At 40.7% G+C, this 20007-nt stretch overlaps 1 protein-coding gene across 1 annotated transcript; it reads right to left on the reverse strand.

Annotated features, from left to right (window-relative positions):
• Positions 1–1672: 1672 nt before the first annotated feature.
• KEL (Kell metallo-endopeptidase (Kell blood group)) lies at positions 1673–19475 on the reverse strand. The gene is made up of 18 exons (XM_061454497.1): positions 19458–19475; positions 17549–17690; positions 15918–16121; positions 15229–15353; positions 14478–14624; positions 13306–13368; positions 12181–12369; positions 11642–11787; positions 10233–10356; positions 9607–9717; positions 8444–8542; positions 7792–7869; positions 7275–7378; positions 6257–6367; positions 3952–4019; positions 3556–3713; positions 3219–3314; positions 1673–1939 (listed from the first exon to the last, which is right to left on the reverse strand). Exons 1-18 carry the CDS (start codon positions 19473–19475, stop codon positions 1763–1765), a joined length of 2160 nt encoding a protein of 719 aa, XP_061310481.1. The 3' UTR covers positions 1673–1762.
• Positions 19476–20007: the final 532 nt, after the last annotated feature.

The raw sequence follows: 20007 nt of genomic DNA on the forward strand, positions 1-20007 counted from the left end.
TAGTCTCAGCACACTGAAATAACTTCTATATTACACACAAGTTCTGGCACAATGTTAATTGCTATTAATCTAAGAGATAGTCTGGACATATTGCTAGGACAAAATTCATCAAATGAGTGGAGGAAGAGCATACACTGTTTAAAGAGTAAAAATAAGCACAAGCCCAATTTGTTATTTGTTATGATGCAAATGTATAAAATGAATTCTAGGTACTATTATTTATTACTTGCGAGGTTCAGCTATGAACTTCAGTCATGCTGGGTACAGTGCAAATACCGAACAAAGAAACAGGTCTGGTCATAAAGAGTTTGCAATCCAAACAACTTTTGTCACTGAAGCAAACTCTTTACTAGCATTTTAGTTAATTAATGAAAACAAAATCTCTGAAAAGTCCGTTCTTGGAAAATATTTACCCGCATTAGTCAGTACTGGAACAGGACAACGGAGTAATTAGGATTTTAAGAATTTGTACAATGCTTACATTGAAAAGGGCTATTTCCACTTGCACCTCTTCCACAAACAATCCCGAGGCAGCCAGTATAAGACGTAAAAACACAATTCTCCCATAATCAAGAACACTCTGAAGAACATGCATAACGGAGTTGTGTTTTGTATATTTAACAACTTAGATAAATTCTAGAACATTGATCTATATTTTCTAATTCAGAACCTGAACTTGATGCAATTATTAGGCTGCTCTTGAGAATGTGCTTTCAAGTGTCTCCTGCTACCCTAAAATATAGTACTTCTTGCTCTTTAATACATTTAATACATAAAATCAAATTTAAAATAGAAAGTAAAACCTTACAGCAGCTCTAGTCCTCTGTTTGGATGTTATATATTTGCAAATATAGGGACGAGAGAACCAGGTTCAGGATCCGAGAAGTTCTTGGAATTCCAGTTGTTCAGTCTTCAGAGACTTCTAAAACCCCTTGTGACTGTTCCTCCACCCTCAACCACATCCTCAACTCCAAATATAGACTAAAATAAAAAGAATCTTTTTGGAGAAGAAAGAAAGAGGAAAGTCAGACTCTTCCCAGCTCCCAGTCCTGCTCCCACTAATGAGGATGCTTTCCTCTTCCCTCTTTTGTCCCTTAGGAGTTTTGCTGATGAAACAGAGAACTGGGAAAGTCTTCAGCAACCTTCATTATTAGGTGACTTATCTTTCAGCCTAGAAGCTAGAGCCTTGAGTCTTTCCTAGTTCCTTTACCCATTTATTGGCAGTAGAGGAGGAGAGGATTCTTCCCTCTCTGGTAACCTACATGTGTGGTTTGCCACACGTGTGTCTGAGTTACCGGCTGGTCTTAAACCACGACACACAGTAACCTGTAGGATTTCCCTAACAGCATATCTTACGTGAACAGGTCTTAGAGCTCCAGCTTATTGCCCTGCCCATTCAACATGACTGTGAGGTTGCAGGAGTAGGCAGGGAATGCACTGAACAGGGGGACTAATAATGTAACAGTCCTTCTTTTTATGACTCAGAAATCGTTGTTTACTAGGTAGTCATCTTGCTACCTTAGGACTTGCTAAACTCTAGAGCTGTCACATCTGGGACAGCGTTGAGAGCAGTAGAAGACCCTCTTATGAGCTCTTATGATTTTGCTACAATCAACTGCTGAGAAAAAGGTACTAAGAAAAGGTAGGTAGGAGAGTAAGAGCACTGCATCACCCTCGGGGCCCTGAGAAGATGGTCATACTTTTATAGGTCAGGCCTTCCTCTCCCTGTGGTCACACCTCTCTTCCTCTTTTTCCATGCAGATCACCAGATGTGGCATTTCTTGTCTGGGTTCATTTGGGATCCACTGGGACAGTGGAAGTGCTTGGCAAAGTCCTGGCTGTTGCTGACAGGCCCACAGACACGTAGTGGCAGGGGACTGTGTGGATCTGTGTTCAGGGAAGACTGTAATTTCTCAGGATCCTGGTGTCCACACATTGCCTGAAAGGAAGCAAACCAGGGAAGTCAATCTGACTGAAAGTCCTCATAGAAACAAGACTTTAGGCTCCTCAAGCCCCTGTACATTTGACTGAGGCTGCTGGAGTAAACAAGGAAACACACATGGATGCCAACTATGTTCAGGTCTTTCCTTCCATCACCACGCTTTCTGACTCTTTTCCCTTTCGCTAAGCCTCTCTGTCCCTGTTTCCCTATCTGACTAGCTATCTGCTCCTTTTCTATGCTGCATAGTACAGAACACAGGGAATTTAGACCAGCTTGGTGTCTAAGCTCATGCAGACTTGAATTCCATCTAAAATAATGGTGTAGATGTAGTGTTAGCGTCTAGATACAGATTCTTAAGCAAAAGCAATGAGTGCTTATCCTTAGACAACATCCCTTTACTATTTGAAAGACTGGGTGGAAGGTTATGTGACTTTACCAGTATTCAACTAGCAATCTAAGTCTTCACTTTTGTGTTTCCAGTTTTTATTCATTGACAAATGATGCAATAGCTGTCAGACAGCCTCTGAAATGCAAAACTTGCCACCAAGACCCAGGAATCTGTGATTTCAGAACTGCTTTTCTACCCACTGCTCTGACCTAACGTAAATACATGCACAAAACCTTTTCCTTTACACAATTACAGTCACTTGTAAGAGTGTGACTTTTCAGACTAGAGAAATCCAGTGATCTATTATGAGGAAATCAACAGCACCATGACAAAGGTACAACTTTGCAGAAATCATTAAGCCAGGTTTCCACAGAAATCTTCCATGATGCGTGCATGTACTTCTAGTTCTTTACCTCTAATTAACATTCAAAATCCTTTTTTTCATTCTCAGTTACTCAGAATGATATGACCTCTAGTTATTCACCATGACGGAGATGTGAGTGAAGGAAGGCATGGAGACATAGGTGACTTTTCCAGTAAAATTCCACTTTCCATGTTCAAGATCGCTCACAACAGTAAAGAAGTACTTAGAACCTGGCAGTGAAGCATGCTTTCACTGATACAACTTGCTTGCTACAACTTAATTTTTGTAGACTTTAGGGCTTTGGAAAAAATATAATTGCAGACAGGTCTTTTGTTAGCTTTGAGATCCATAACAGGTATGGGGTCCTATATGTGAATTTTAGTTTTCTTTTCTCTTGAACACACTGGTTATTCCCAGTTCTGGGAGGAGGGGGAAAAAGTGATTGAATATTGAGAAAGACAAACTGCAATAATGTGAAAGACAATAGAGAGTGAGAGAGACACAAGTAGCCTAAAATTCATTACATGAGCAAAACTGAGGTAGAAAAGCTGGTCATGTGAAAGTCCAATATCAGGTAAATCCTTCTCTTCTTTGTGCTTTTTCAGCCAATTCTTATAGGCCTGTGGAGAGAGAAAATCAATAATACTAAATCCCCCTTCAGATAGTGTCCCAAACCCATGTCTTCTCTCAGTGAAATATATAAATCTAGTATATATTTAATAAATTAGTAATTTTGTATCTCTCTCTCTTCATTCTGCTGCTGACCATGGCCTTAATAAAAACAGCATAACAATCTTGAGACACAGCAGCTGAGTTGTGTGGTGAGACTGTGAGATTAGAGAGGTAAGTATCCCACAATACCTGGTAAGCAATGGCAAGCCCTCCAGTGTCAGCTGTATTCTCCAACAGTGTAAAAGTACCATTGACCTTAAAGCCATAGCTTTCATACTGTTCAACCAAGCAGTCTATAGAGTTCTGTAGTGCACCCCTGTTGCATGTAGGACAGCCCCCAGGCAGCACTGTGGGAGAAAAAATATACTAAAAAGTAAAGGTTTTTCTGGCATTCACCTGTATTCTTCACATTAATCATTGAGTCATCTTAGCAGTCAGCATGGCCTGTAGTAGGTTTTTCTTAGCTTCATCTACCTTAATAGTATAGGTGTACATTCGTAGAGGGGCCAGGATTTAAGATCCCCTGAGAGAAAGTACCAGTGGGGACCTAGAAGAATAAACAAAGACACCACAGGAAGTACCCACCATAACCATAGAACGTGTGAAGGAGTTCATGTGCCATGAAGACCCCGATGGCTCCGAAGTTCACAGCACTGAAAAAGAAACACGAAAGGAGTGCTTTTGGAAAGAAAAAGGGGGCAGGTGAGCATTCCTTATGGCCATTGAGCACAACTGGGCTGCACAGAAGCATTCTACCCTGAGAGCACTCAGAAGCACTTCCTATTTACTGTCTCTCAGACAAGGTACACTGTGTAAAAATGCGAATACTAGTGCAAATTATTCTACCAATGCTTAAATTTTTACTATGGCCTTGTATTAAAGTATTTATAGCTAATAAGTCATCATAATAATGAAGAGTCTGCGAATGAGATTCTGCCTTTATGAATTCTAATGACATCTACTGTTACTGAGTTACGTTCTTATTTACCCTTTACTGGCTGAACTGCTGCACAAACAGTGATGGCAATGGTAATCATACAAGAGCAGGATGGATGGAGAAACAATCTTGCAACAGTTCTCTAGTGAAAAATAATATAAAAATGGCAAGACAAATTAAAATAATGAAGATTTGACTACAGTTTCTCTTGTCTAGCACTGGTGATCTTGCTACAAGCAAGAGATTGTAATCACAGAATCATAGAATAGTTAGGGTTGGAAGGGACCTTAAGATCATCCAGTTCCAACCCTCTGCCATTGGGAGCAACACCTCACGATAGACCATATCACCCAAGACTCTGTCCAACCTGGCCTTGAACACTGCCAAGGATTTACCACTTCTCTGGGCAGCCTGTTCCAGTGCTTCACCACCCTCACAGCAAAGAACTTTTTCCTTATATCCAGCCTGAACTTCCCCTGTTTCAGTTTGAACCCATCTCCCCTTGTCCTATCACTACAGTCCCTGATGAAAATAGAGATTTGTAATAGAGATCTCCAGCAGTTCTTTCCAATCTGAATTTCTATCATTCTATGCAATGAATCTAAAATAGTCACACAAGCAGGAGTACCCTCAAAATATATTTCCATAATAAGGAATGATGGGCTCATTCTTTCTTTGCATGCACTTATTAATGCTGTTGAAGCATGAAATGTTTGTAGTAGATCATTATTACATCGCTTGCAACTCAGTAGGAAGTGAAAAGAACAGAACAACTCATTTTCTCTTAGAACTGATCTTTCAGAAGCTCTGTACCTGATAACTTCTTATGGTTGCCCAAAAATGTTGCAGATGCCTCACCATTAGAACTGTCCAATCGGGTGGCGCTTTGAGGAACATAATCTAGCAGGATGGTTGGACCAGATATTTTTAAAGGTCCCTTCCAACACAAACCGTTCTATGATTCTATAACAATTGTACTGCTTCGCTGACTTCTTATTTTAAAAGCTATCCTCACAGTCATTTGAATTGGCTTTTGTCAGTCAGGTTTAAACTTTTGGAGCATCATCCGAGGTAAAAGCTATTGTGCCAACTCACCAAAAGCTGATCAGGTTTGACTTACCAGTCTACTCAACTGGGATGACAGTGAGAAAAATGTATTTTACTAATATGGAATACAAAAGGAACCAGAAGCTATGGATACTGTTTCAGAGATGAAGAATATTGTAAGTGATAGCCTACCCCACTTACCTTTCAGTACAATGGGATTAGGAAATCTATCTGAACATTATCATGCAAAAAAAAAAAAAAGACATCAAATAATATTTTTACAGTCAACTGTTTTAAATGCTTTTAACATCAAAAAAAAAAAATGCTTAACAGATCTGTTCTATATGATGAAAGAACCCAACTGGAAAAATCTGGTCTACAGAATTGTCATTGTAGCAGGGAAAGACTTGGAATTAAAAATGTATTTGCTTATTTGAAAAGGTTTATCTAAAAAACCAAGAAAAGGAACTGTGTTTGGCCATTTGAAGACTTCAGACAAAAAGCTGCTCTGCAAGGCTCAGATTTGCTCTGGATTAGATTTGCATGGGTTAGATTCTTGGAATTCTTGGGATCGAGAAAATGAGAGGCAAAGCTGAAATGTCTTCTTTGCAGTTAACCTACATGAGATCTCTGCCTCTTTATTCTGGAGTAATATACCTGTCTCAGCTTAGTTTCACCTAGATTCTGATTTTGCTCCAGCTGCATCAATGATCACACTTTCAGAATTCATAAGGCAGTATTCATCTGGCTTTAGAAAAAGCTATTCCACACCTCCTGCCCCCCCTCGTGTCTTTCTCAGATGCAGTGAGAAAAAGTGGTTAAAGACAGACCCATTAATATTCTTCCTGGAAACATCACACAGCCAAGGGACTGCATTCAGCTTCCACCTCTGCAGCCCCTTCATACCTGGGAAACTTTGTGTGGAAAAAAGGGCTGCGGAACATTCCAGCAGGAAAGACCACCATGTGTTGCCTTATTGAGTAGTATGAACGCACAGACCAGGGGGACACATGCCAGCTAGAAGCAGAAAAAGAGAAATAAGAGACTGTATTAACTCCTTATCACTCACTCTTTTCCTCCATTGGTCTTGCAGAAATGGTCTGCTCAGTACAGCTATCCATGAAGCAGCATCAAATGATGAAATCCACACTTTCTACAGTTAAAGGTGTTTGAAATAAACCTTTACTTGCTTACAGATGTCAGAACTAGTAGCTTAGCTTTCATACACATTAAGGGATTCACTCTCACAACTTCCTTGCCAAGTAAGTCAGGATTCATAACCTCCTGTGAAGTCCTGCACAAACTCTTCAGGTAGTGTGAGGTCCTAAGCATGCCTGTGAATGCTGCCCGCCTTATGAAGCATCAGGTCATGCCTTTGAGGTCACCCTGCCAGCATTCACATCATCACAGTGCTTTGCTGGTTGCTTTGCTGCTAAGTCCAGGACAACCCTTAAGCTCCCTTAATCAACAGTTTATTGGCAAAGAATGTTCTTTTTTTTTCAGGGGTCTGGAGCTCCCTCCACAACAGTGGGGTTTTTTGGTAGCATGAGTTCAGGCTGAAGGCAAGATAGGCTGCCATACTCAAGGGGGTTTTAAGCAGGATGCAGCAATTCAGTCTTGCATCAAAGAAGGACAACAGCATCTTGTCTTGCATTAGGAGAAGTGTGGCTGGCAGATCCTCTATTCAGGACTGGAGGTACTGTGTCCAGTTTCACACACACACACTCTCCCCATCTGCACTACTCCTCCTTTCGCAGTAAAAGAGAGATATAGACATACAACTGGACACAGTCCTGAGTGACCTACTCTAGCTGATCCTGCTTTGAGCAGGACAGTTGCATTAGGTGGTCTCCACAGGTCCCTTCCTAACCTCAGTCCACAAGTGTGTGATTCTGTTGTATTTTTTCAGGTTGCTGACACTTACTTATTCTGTGAAGGATGCTGAAGGAGTTTCAAGTAGGAATTTTCCCTCTGTACCTTCAAACAAGCCACCACATTGAGGAAAAAAGTGTCTTCATTTATCACCAGCTGAGGGAAGAGACAGGTAATGTGAATGCTATAGGGCATGAGCAAGGAACTAATTGGACAGTATGAGAAGAAGCCCCATGGGTCAAAAAAGGGTTCATCAAAAGACAAACCAATGGAATACTTGTGTTTTTTTCTTTCTCAGTTCTAAAGACTTCAATTTAAGATATGAGAGTATGTTATCTGCAGGCCAAACAGAACATACAAGCAGGTCAAAACCAACCTCTATCAGGCCACCCACACTCTAAATATAGGTAACAATATAGAAGAAATACATAAAGGTTTTCTGTGAAATGAACAGTAGAAAATGTGCATTGGTACAGAGGTCATATTCTCCTTTAGGAGCAGACAAGACAGCAGTTGGTAGAGGTAAACTGCCAATAAGGAGGCAGGCATGTTTACATTATATAGCTCACATTCTGGTATTCCACGTTCACTTTGTCAGTCTGGAGTATGTGAGGTGGATAGCCAATCTCCACTTGTAGTTTGGAAACCTAATAACGACAACAACAAGAAGAAACATGAGCAAAGCAAGGTTTTACATTTCAGCAGCAGTTTTTAAACTCTATTTCTAAACAGCCTAATTATGATCTGTGATTCAACCCTCCAAAAAGACAGCTACTCCGTTTCAACGAGACATCTTCTCCTGCTATTTTGGTTTCTTAGTTCAATGACCTGAGGCCTAGTGGAGTTCTAGTCTTCTTTTTCTTTATAACATTATTTTCTGGGATTCACCTTCATAGTTTTTAACCTCTCTGGGTGTATTGAACTGAATATCTCAATACAATTAATTCATAATACAATTAATATTGAACTGGTATCTCAATACAATTAATTTAGAGTATCCAATGGACAAACAAACACTGCGCCTCTCTATGCCTACACATCAATGCCTGATCACATGTGCATGATGGCACCCATAGAACCACTTAAAATTCTCAGTGTGTATAAGACATCTATCTAAGACTGTGTGCCTGTAGAAGCAGGTCAAAATGTGTGAACATGGAATATATTTGCGAAGGTTTCGGGGAAAGGAAGGTCTCAGTAACTTTTGCCTTCTGCACGCACCAAGACTTTAGCCTTTTGGCGAGCCTGTTCATCCATCCACTTCAACTGATCCAGTTGGTCACAGAGGGCATCTTGGATCTCGGAGAACATCTGCTCAGCCTGCCGTGAAGAAAAGAAGGCATGGCCAGAACTGCAGAAAAACATTTTTCAGGTTTAGCTACCACCTTCCCATGTTCCAGCAATTCAACCACAGAATAATAGAGGGAAAATTCCTCTTCTTGTGGTGAAAGAGGAGATTTCAGTTTCTACAATGATTTAGGCTTAAGCTATTTGGCATCCAGTGGTTCCTCACAGGGCTTATCATTCTCTTCCACATACCTTTCCAACTTGTTTCTCATGGAAACTAAGAATGAAACATAATTCTTTTTCATTCAATCCCTTATGGGATAGGAGTGGACTGAGTGATTACCCCACTTCTTGAGTAAAATTAGAATTCGGTATCCAGAAGTATTTCATGCTAGTTTCTCCCTTTCCAAATTTATGGCAATCTGAGAGTGTCCTTCACAGAATTATGTTTTGTTCATTCAGCTATGTGCTTCACTACACATAGTCTTAGTTTTCCATTAACTTTTGCTGCAGTAATTTACTCTTGTCAGTTTACACACTGCAAGATCATCATAAAACCTGGTGCCTACGGTAACTTCCCTCAAAGAAAAAGGAACTCTGGTCATCAAAGGAAAAAGAAAAATCCCACATTGCAGACAGGTGTTCCTTTTACTGTGGATCCATTCAGAATGTTTTGGCATTGATTTGTTTCTGTACAAATGGCCATACAACGCATTAATGGTTTGGGAATTTAAAGTCTTATTTAAACATGTCAGATTGGTGATGAATGCTGTTAGTACTGTCATCCCAGGAAGAACACTGAGATTGCATGCATTTGTAGGGCTGTCATAAGCATTGGTGCTGCACATACGACTTTGCTAGCAGTTGATATAAAGATAATAACTGGCATTTAGCAATGATTATTCTACCAATGACAGCAGTATCTGGTTCTGACATCTTTCATTCCCCAAAAAGGAAGGGAAGTGCGTAAGTACAGGAATATGGTATAAAAAGGTATAAAAACCTACACATGGTTTTGCTGCCCTGATGTGGTCTTAAACTGGCATGTCAAAAAAAGGAAGACAAAGTTGATTGGGATTAATAGGATGAATACCTACAAGTGTCTTTGTCTGCTGAGGGAAAATTTCTTGCACAATCATCTGTCCTAGAACTGGCTCAAAGAAAGAGCTGGTATCAGTCAAGCACTTCCTCCAGCGCTCAGCTGGGATCTGTAAGAACAGAGAAAGAAACAGAGACACATGACAGTGAGGACAGAGAGACAGGAATACAGTAAAAAGATACATAGACGTGCAGTCTGTACATACTTGCTGCTACCTAAAAATGACAGCAGTGAGTGATAAGTAATGTAGTTCCGTTTAAGGTATCTCAGAAGAATTTAATCAACTAAAACTGATTTCCTTATGATTTACTCCACTTATTTTCACGCAAGCTGAAGATTCATATGCTAGCTGAGACAAATATGTAGAAGAAAGGTGACCATCTATATATTGTTCCCTATCCTGTGATGCAGTGCATTTAGCTCTCCAAAGTTTTTTGTGTCTTTTTGTTTACTCCCACATTTCTTTGAGAAAAAAGGAAGCACTTAATGGCTTAGTGAGAGTGGTTTTCCTCCCGAAATCCAAGAAGCATCCATCCAGACAAGGCATTGAGAAAACATCCAGAGGGCATGTCATAGTGTTCAGCTTCTCGGCGGCTGAATGAAGATGGTTAAAGGCTAACTCACCATTCTAGATCCCATTTTTCCATAAAGAATCTTAGATAGTTCCAGGCGTGCATCTTGGAATCGACTGTCAAGGGCTGGGGAGAGATTCCCAACCAGACAAACAATCATATAAATGTGAAGGACCCTGTAGGAAAATAGCATTTAAAAGGACTGAAGATTGAACGCTGGTCACTATAAGCACAGAAGTATGGCAAGTGTGAGAGAAATAATTTGTGACAGAGGAGCCCTAATAACCTGAATAATGACACCAAAGTACTCTGAATGGGCTACACATTTGTCTGTCAGAGAAGGATGACTTGACATGAGTCAACCAGAGAAACTCTCTCTCCCAGAGCACCATGAAGATGCAAGGGTAATTGCCTTCTGTGGCATAGGATTCTTCATGGGAAGCAGGAGAGAGACCATTTTTTAGGACTGGGTAAAACTTATTACAGAATATTTTGAGCGGCCTGTGGGATTCTGTGAGGCTTATTATGGGATGTTTGTGGGAAGGGCCAAAGGCAGGGAAACTGAAGGATTATGGTGGACTGAGGGGAACACACATAGGAAAAGGGAGAAGAAAAGAGGTAAGAGGGAATGCCTGAGTGTAAACTTGTGGCTTGCCATGACATCTGTCTGACTGAGCCCTGCACATGGCCACCAGAATCTGTCATACCTTATGAAGTGCTATGTTAAATAACATTCTACTCTCTGTGTGGGGATGGGATACTGGAGAAACAAGGAGTCTGAAAATTTACTGGAGGGACTTTATTTCAAGCTAGATGCTAGAGAGTACAGGGGTCTGAGAGTTGCCTAGTGATTTGGACCAGCTACTGGAGAGATCTGCACATACATATATGTGTATTTCTAACATGAAGAGACCACAGCATCAGCAACCAAAGTAGGGCTGCAAGACTCAGGGGCTCATATATCCAGGTCCCAGCAGCTGTGGACATCAGGGGATCTGGGGCTAGCTTCTGAACATATAGCTGGACTGAATATCTAAGACCAGCTATTGGAATGATCCACATTGTGTGCATGTGTATATATATATTTCACTAGCATAGACCAATCCTGATCAGCTGGAGAGGAGAAGTAGGATCAGGCTGTCTGAGCTATTCATATTTGTGTGAGTGCTGGAGGTGGGGAGGGGAGGGAAAAAGGTATGCCAGTAAAGGCACTGTATTTCATCTCTGTTTATCTGTGTGACATATATATATGTGTGTATACATATATATTGCATGCATATGCAAATCTATTGTGAATATATTCTAAGCCTTAGTACTGGCTAAACCTGTGGATAATAAAGCCACAGCAGCCTTGCAATTCTCCAGCTCCTGTATTCAGCAGACTGTAACACAGACCTCTTTAGCTTATGGCTAATATTTCTTGAAGTATGAACAACTACAACCATAGAGATTGACTCCTACCTTTCCTTGCGCCATTGTTCGATAAGCTGTGACATGCCGCTTATGTAATCCATGTCATGCACTGCAATTGGCTGAGACAGGTTCATCTGCATAGGATGGAAGACAGCCTGGAGACACGACAACCAGTCTATAGCTGGTGCCTTTTCCTAGAAGTAAAACAAAGCTTACATGCTGAACTATGAATCTAAATTGACTGACAAGAAACAATGTGGAAACCGGTGCAGTCTCTTTAATACTCTTAAGAGATACTTTCAATAAGTTAAACTGTTTTTATGATGTATTGATTACAGTAGAAAAGGAGAATTGCCTTTTCTATTATTGAAATAGGACCAGGGAGAGGAGAGAGTTGTGTGCCTGAAAAATCCAACTACTGTCAATAAAAGACGTCAAGTTAATAGGTTATTTAAAGCTCAACAGTCTCCAAGTGTAAGTTGCAAGGGAATGGCATCTAGGCAGAGTGTCTCATATCTCTTTTGATCTGGCTCTTCAGAATGTGTATGTCATGTTACTGTGTTGCTCAAGTTCTAAGGCATAGATACCTGTAGCTCCCTAATGGTAGTGTGAAAGAACAGCATCCCACTCTTCTGTCTTTCCTGCAGTGGGGTAACAAACTTCTGGAGGTTAGAGATGAAGGACAAGGTAAGGGAAAAAGAATCCGGGGGACCATCCTGCAGCCCTCCAAGCAGGCCCCCCAGTTTCTTCAAATATGAGAGATACACACGGAGAACCTGCAATACAGAGCATATGACCAGTGGGAGAAACATGTCTGAAAATTAGTCAACGTATCCATTCATCCATTTAACCACCCATCTTGACTATATAAGTTTCAATCTTACAAAACCACTGCAGTCCCAGCCCTAAAACTCTCTTTGCCATCTTCAGATGGAAGAGTTTGCCAAGTAGAGCTCCTCTCCCAGTGACAAACACCGAATTCCCAAAAGGCTATTTTTGTCCCAGTTTAAAGTAACATTAAGTATCAGAATCATTTTAGAGATGTAGACTTGCCATCTCTGGAGTCAAGGGAGAGAGCTGCAGTGCTATGATGAGCCAGTAATTTGATGGAGAGAAAATGCCAGCTTCTTGCTTCTACGGTCATGAGGTATTAAAGGAATGGTTGTGATAGGTAGACAGACTGATTTTTTTGAGAACTCTTCTGGAAGACTCAGACTGAGAAACTGAAATCACCTCAATTTTTCTTATAAAGTTAATTCAAATGACAGAGCTGTGATGGAATTCACTTTGTTGCAATGACTCCCAGCCTCCAAGAGCCTGTTTCTCTAGCTCAGCTTAAAACATTTTAAAATAGCTTTTAAAATATTAGCTACCCCTCCATTTGAAGTTCTAAAGCCTTACTTTGGATAAGAACATTGAAGGGGAAACCTAGGGGGAAGCCCAGGTTCATCTTTCTTAGCAAACACAAATGAAAATGATACTGTTCTGTTTCTACACTGGAAGTTTTAAACCTTGCATCTAAAAATGGGTTACATTTTACAAACTGTCTTTTTGAAAAGTAGAAAGTTTTGTGGATAATTCCTTCTGGAGACATTTTCCGAGGTCACTGACCGTAACCCATGGGAACAGACCACTCTGACCCAGGAGGCAATTCAAGGAGATCCCTACACCAAATAGCTATTTTTACCTTTCTTCAGCCTCTGATATGTTACCTCAAGATAATTTTTCTCTTTGAATTTACTCTCAGGTGGCATCTCAAACTCAGGGTGGTCAATCTGCAAAAAGAAGTACACGCATCTCACTATTACTATTATTATTACTATTGATTCTTAGTACAATCCATCTCATTCTTTCCAGAAACACTGGGAATGAGAGGATGTACTCAACAGGCTTTGTTTTGTGTCACAAAACCTGAAATGTTAAGAAGTTGTTTTCATCTGTGGAAAATGCTTGCTATGCGTTTTTTTGGATCTATCGTATTCTGCAGCTCATTTACAAAGCTGAGGGGACTGAGAGTCGCATGTAAACCACATTTTTAAATATCTCTACATGGGGCACTGATTTTGGCTTGGATAGAGTTAAATTCCTTCGCAGAAGCTTGTATGAGGCTGTGTTTTGGATTTGTGATTAAAGCAACTAGTGTTGATAATAAAGGCATGTTTTCATTATTGCTGAGCAGCGCTTACACAGTGTCAAGGCCTTTTCTGCTCCTCCTATCACCCTGCCAGCCAACAGGCTGGGGGTCCCAGAAGCTGGAAGGGGGCACAGCTGTGATAGCTGAACCCAGCAGAGCAAAGGTACATTCCATACCATATGATGTCCTGTTTAACAATAAGTGGGGGTGATGGAGGTTGGCCAGGGTTGGCAGCGAGCAATTAGGTTTTTTTTTAATCACTTCTTTTTTTTTCTACTTTTTTCTTTTTTTTTTTAATTATCAAAATATCTTTTCATCAACCCCTGAGTTTTCACATTTCTACTCTTCTGATTTCCCTCCCCAGCCCACTGAGTGGGGGAGTGAATAAGTGGCTGTGTGGTGCTTAGCTGCCTACCTCATTTAAACCACAACAGTGAACTGCAAAATTCATAACACACTACGCGCTTATTGTCCATTATTGTACTAGTCACATCACAAATGTAACACAATGAAGTACATTTTATACTGTCGGGGAAAATTGATGAGAGAAAGTAAGCAACTTCTTCCACATCTGCTCCTTTTCCAGAAATAAGGGCTTTTTATGTAATAAAATCAAGCAGATTACTGAAAGTTAGGAAAACTTTCTTCGGAGAACATAGGCTTAACTTCAGGAAGCCTGGGCCTCATGAGCTGTGTAACTGACTCCTTATTCCTAGTGCTTCTGGATGATTCTCTTTTTAGTCCACTTACCTGAATAATATTGGTCTTGAGGTCAAAAGGACTAGGACCCACAAGGACTCTGAAAAAGGGAAAGGTGCTGTATCTGCCCATGAGAGTCCGAAGAGTTTCATTGAAATCTTTTGTTTTCCCCACACCTGTGATATTCCATCCACCAACCTAGAAAAGGAAGGGAGAGAGCGAGACAGCAGGTGAGAAAAACACTTGCTTGATCTATATTTACTAAATCTTTCTTTTCACTCCTATGAGCACACTCATGATGACAACTGAGAGACAGCAAAGCAGAGAGCAACGGGAAGCTCATGAAGAGCTCTACATACCCTGTTGTCTTTAAGGTGACCTGTCGCTTTTGCTTAAGCAAAGCAACAAGCTTCAAAATGACACAGGGAAAAGGAATGGTAACTATCAACACCACAAAGTGTACAGGAAAAAAGCAGGAGAAGGAAAGAGAAAAGAGGATCCTATTGAAACTGAGCTTCTCAGGTTAGAAGTGATCCCTCTTTACAGTCTTGTTTGTTGTACAGTCCTAAAGTGATATATAAGAACATGTGGAAAAATTCAGGTGCTTGATGTTAGAACATCAGCTCTTGAAACAGTATTTAAATCTAGAAGGTTAGAGGTTGTGCTGTGAACCATGAGCTTATTTCAGGGACAGATGCTAGCAAAATTCCATCATGTAGGACCATATGACACTAACTTCACACTTTCCTTTTCTCTGCAGGAATTATCTTCTGGAGGGAAAAGAAACAGCATAAACGCTCACCTCATTTAGGAGGTCCTTCAATGGCTGAGTTCCTTGGGATTCTATCCTTTGGGTATCCATGCAGGAGTGATAGAACTGGATTGCTTTCTCCTTAGCTGAGCCTCTTATCACAGACTGTGGGCTCTCTGAGGAAAAAAAAAGTAATCAAAGACTACAAAAGTGGTTAAAAAATTGTTGGGGCAGTATTAGAGCAGAGAAAGGTTGTAAGAAAATGCTACACTGCACTTTGATTCAGAACAATATAGTAGATACATCCATACTTCTCACAGTCACACAAAGCAAGTGCCATGACTCCTCCTGAAGCCAAACATGAGTTTCTTTCAGTGGAAGGAGCACAACAGGAAGGTGATGTGTCTGCGCTTCAGTCCCACATGGAGTCTGGACGTATGACCAGAGCGCACATTCGAACAAGCACAGCAACAAAGGTCTGCTTTTACAAGTCAGCATGAAAACAGTTTGGGTTGCCATCAGAATTTCACAGTGTGACTTTGGTCTGTTACATGTGGCAAGTGGAACTAAACCGCTTAAAATGCAGCTATTGTAATATGACATGCTTAAGAATAAATCTGTACCTGTAATGACAGAAGAATGGAAAGACTGGACTCAGACTCTGTTAGGAATTATTGTGCTCTCAATTACTGGTATTGTCAGCTCTGGCTGAGGAAAATGCATCATTCATCTGTCCCTACCTAAAAGTCTTTTCAGGATCAACTGGTTTTCTTCCATCAACACATCAAATACATTTGGTGATTCTTCTGTGGCTCTGCTTGAATATTTGCCTTCCCAGCTGCCACAAGCATATTTGTAGAAATCCTCACAGGGGTCCACAGTGACATTCCTAGAATTCAGGAGTCTGGCCAACAGTGTAAGACCCAGCTCGACATCACAGGATCCTGGGCAGGAAGCAAATAGGAGAGAACTATGCAGTAACAATGGAGAGTGAGAACAGCTCCAAACAACAAAAATGAGTTATCTGTGGGGCATTTCCACCCCAAGATTTCTGTTTGGTACAAACTCCTTTGCATGCAGAGTGTCAAATTCCTTGCAGGTTTTTGCTGACTGTAGAACAAAGTGTGTTCTGTCTTTCACTTCACAAGAACGTTGCATTTACACTTTGTAAGTAAGATTACTTAAAGAACAGGTAATCAGCCCAGAGGTAGTGTCCTCTCTTTCATACTACCTAGGCAGTTACAGGCTGGGTTATTCTGCCTTCTCAGTGTATTTTCTCTGAATCAGCCAGATTTGTCCAAATGATAAACTAGAAGCAACCGTAAGTGTGAACACATGAAGCAGAAGAAGAACATAGCACAAGGAGGTAAGTTGAAAAGATGGAGAGAGATGTTCAAGCACGGGAAATATTTCTCAGCAATGACATTTGTTAGAACAGAACAAAGACTTTCTAGTACATCTTGCTTTGATCTAAAACTCCCTTTAGCTAAACTGCTGCAAATCACTGGGTAGGTGTTCTCATTTCGTTCATTGTCGTGTATCAACATCAGATCAGATCAATTATTTACTGAACTAAGCCACTTGTAAATCAAAGTAAGACTTCCCATACTATGGGTTGAAGAGTTGACATGGGAAGAGGTAGGCAGAGTGGAAACAGACAAAATCTAAACTAAAAGTTTTCCCTTGGTGTCTGTAGTGAATGGTCTCCAACACAGGGGTTGAAGAAAAATGCTAGGTGAAGAGTCAATAATGTTTATTTTGGAGCAGGGGATGTCTGTATCCACCAATATGAATGCACATTCAGTACTGAGCATTCTAAACACATAAACATTTACAAAGACCATTTTGCAGAGAGTTTTCCAACAAATTTGAAAGGCAAATTAATATTTCTGGTCCATGCTTACAGCTCACGTCCTTAGCAAAAGACCATGACTTTTCTTTCGAGACTACAACTGTACTGGTCTGTGCTAGAAAACTAGGACCAGACTTAAGATCTGGTCAGAGATGGAAAGGTGGAGGAGGAACTCCAAATCTCAGATTCAGACCATTTTCCTGGAGGTGACTACGACAGAGCATGATGTGACGATGAGATGCAAGAGAATGCAATGATGCTTTCTCCCAAAACTGGGCCCATGTAGGTTAGATGGCAGGCAGAGGAGGAGGAGAAGTGTGGCCTATCCCATATGGCCCAATGGAGAGGAAGAACAGCGTTATCTTTTTTACAACCAGTTTTATGATACTTTGAGAATCTGAAAATCTGATTCTCAACACAGATGCTGAGCCTCATACCCAATGAAGACAGGCAGGAGAGAAAGAGGTCTTACAGTTGGTGTGGGTGATGAAGCAGGGGAAAGGATATCCTGTATTATACCTCGACCACAAGTCATCACGATGTAGGTGATAAGCATTGTAAAGCCAAGGAGTGTACTGAGAAGAAGTGTACACAGAAGTAAGCATTTTCTCTGAAGGCATCGTTCTTTCTTTGCACCCATTCTCAGCCCCTGGTCATGGGTCTGAAGAGAGAAAAAGAAGACAAATAATTAAGAAAGAAAAATTTGTATTAAAGTTATCACTGGTCATATACTCCATCTGCCACCTAACCTATTAGAAAATAATGCACAGGACTAGTGCCAGAATACCAGCAGTCATCCAAGTCACTTAAGTGACTATCACCCAAGGAACTTTCTCACCTCATTTGTTTCCCTGTCATGTCTAGCTAAAGCTGTTACACAGTGTTATGAGTGTTATGCATCAGAGAGGCAGCTTGCCAGCTGTCCCTCCATACCTTCTTCTGGTTTATGGAATCACCTTGCATATACCTCCTGAAGATATCAAAGCCTTTTTGAGCCCATAAAGCTGATAACAGGATGGCTAGGACTGGTGGTTCCTTATTCTGTTACAGCCTTGCACAATTACAGTTTGCTCATTTCAAATGCGGCAGCTAAACTGCATTTGTCACCACACTCAGTATCTATCTTCTTTACCACAGAAGCAAAAAACATAGATCTCTACAAAAACCACAAGAAAAAAAGGAAGCAAAATCATACAAGAATTAAGTACCTCAGAGCATGTAATAAATGAGTCTGCTGTTAATCATCGTGCTTAATATACTATATACAATTCCTGTATCAAAACAGTTAACAAAAGACGCAGAAAGAAGTAGGAAAACAGACTTCATTTTATATCTTTCAAACATACATTTTATTCAGTCATTAACAGAAGCCTCTCAAAAGCATATGTCAGCAGACTTGACTCACGGAAACTGCTAACAAAGGTTAAATGCCTAACTGCTTTTCTCCTTTAAAATCCTATTCTCTTGACTCCTTTAGGCAGGATATAGAGTAAATAAACGGAGAGCAAGTACATACAAGTGAATTTTGTTATTAAAAGGTGCTAATAGAGAACATGATCATACTGGCAGAGTACAGCATAGGAAACATAAAGGAGGAAATTCCAAATTCCTTTCATACGCCCCTGTAGGAAAAACACTTTAGCTTTTACTCCTCAAGTAGAAAATAAGTGTCACGACCTATCAGTATGGTAGGGAAGTGAGCCAAAGAAAATTAGTTTGGCTGAAATAGGAGAAAAAGTATTCTTGAATGTGCAAGCTCTCATCTCTCACCCTTTACGAGACAGCGAACGATCTACATTCACAATGTAAATGTTGCACACAAACCTTTCACTTATCTCTGCTGTCCTTGAATGTTTTGTACCTTTTACCAACCCCCAGGAAGCAGTTCAGTTCAGTGCAATTTGTCTGTAAATAACCAATTGGCACTTCACTAGTTATTTATATAAGACATCAAATCAGGAAAAGCAAACTATACTACATGGCGACCAGTTAGGCTTACCATGTCATCCTCACATTGAGGAAATTATGCCATATCTACCCACAGCTATTTGGGGGGGAAGGGGAAATGGCATGTTTCTGCATCAGTAATTTCTTAAGTCATTTGTTGAAAGATGAAGATTATTATTAATCATTGTTATTACTGTTGTTGTTGATGATGTTGTTGTTACTTATTGGTCAGTGCTTCAAACAGATCTGGATACAGCCTCAGAATGACCATTTGGATGACTAACAGGAAGGGCAAAAAAACTCCTAAATCCTCCCATCCTATTTCACATCATTAATTCTGAAACTGGGACAAGCCCGTTCTGGATCCAACCTGTCAAAAACTCAACTGCTCTGGCTCCCACAGGTAATCAGCAGTGTAGCTGTGACAGCAGAAGCAAAAGAGAGGGGTGCAGCAGACTACAAGACAGACCCATTTCCTTACCTCTGGAATAGTCCTCATCCTTGTCACGGAGCAGGTTTTGCTCCCGTGGTTACCACAGTTGTCAGCTCTGTTTACTTGTTTACTATCGGTCTTCTGTGCCAAGACATACGAGTAAGGTCAGAGACAATCTTTTCTTCCCAGCTTGGCTGATTGCTGTAGGGAGGAGAAAAGAGGAAAAGCCTTGAGAAAAACGCCCTTAAAGAAAATGTGAGGGAGGGAAAGGGATACATTTCTTCAACTCTCCACCCACCTTCTCTTCTTAACACCTCTATTTCTCAATGAACTGTATGTTTTTTCTTCCCTTTCCTCTCCCAGAGTCTTTCTGTCTCTTGGAGCTGCCCTGAAATCTTTTTGAACAGAAGTATGTGATTCTCTATCTCCCCCAGCCTCAACTATTTGCTGCTTCTTTACTCGGCAACTGCCTTACCATCCTGCCCACCCAAGAAGCCTGTTTTGGGCTGATATTCTCACTGCTAGTAGCCTGTTTCAACCTGCTGCTCTGGGGCCTGGGGGCCTCTGCCTATTGCAAGATAGTGTAGGTTATGAATTG

Source organism: Pezoporus flaviventris, unplaced genomic scaffold, assembly GCF_033815535.1.
Source record: "Pezoporus flaviventris isolate CSIRO_AGI_PZ_B2104156 unplaced genomic scaffold, CSIRO_AGI_Pfla_v1 ptg000015l, whole genome shotgun sequence".
Classification (NCBI taxonomy): Eukaryota; Metazoa; Chordata; class Aves; order Psittaciformes; family Psittacidae; genus Pezoporus; species Pezoporus flaviventris.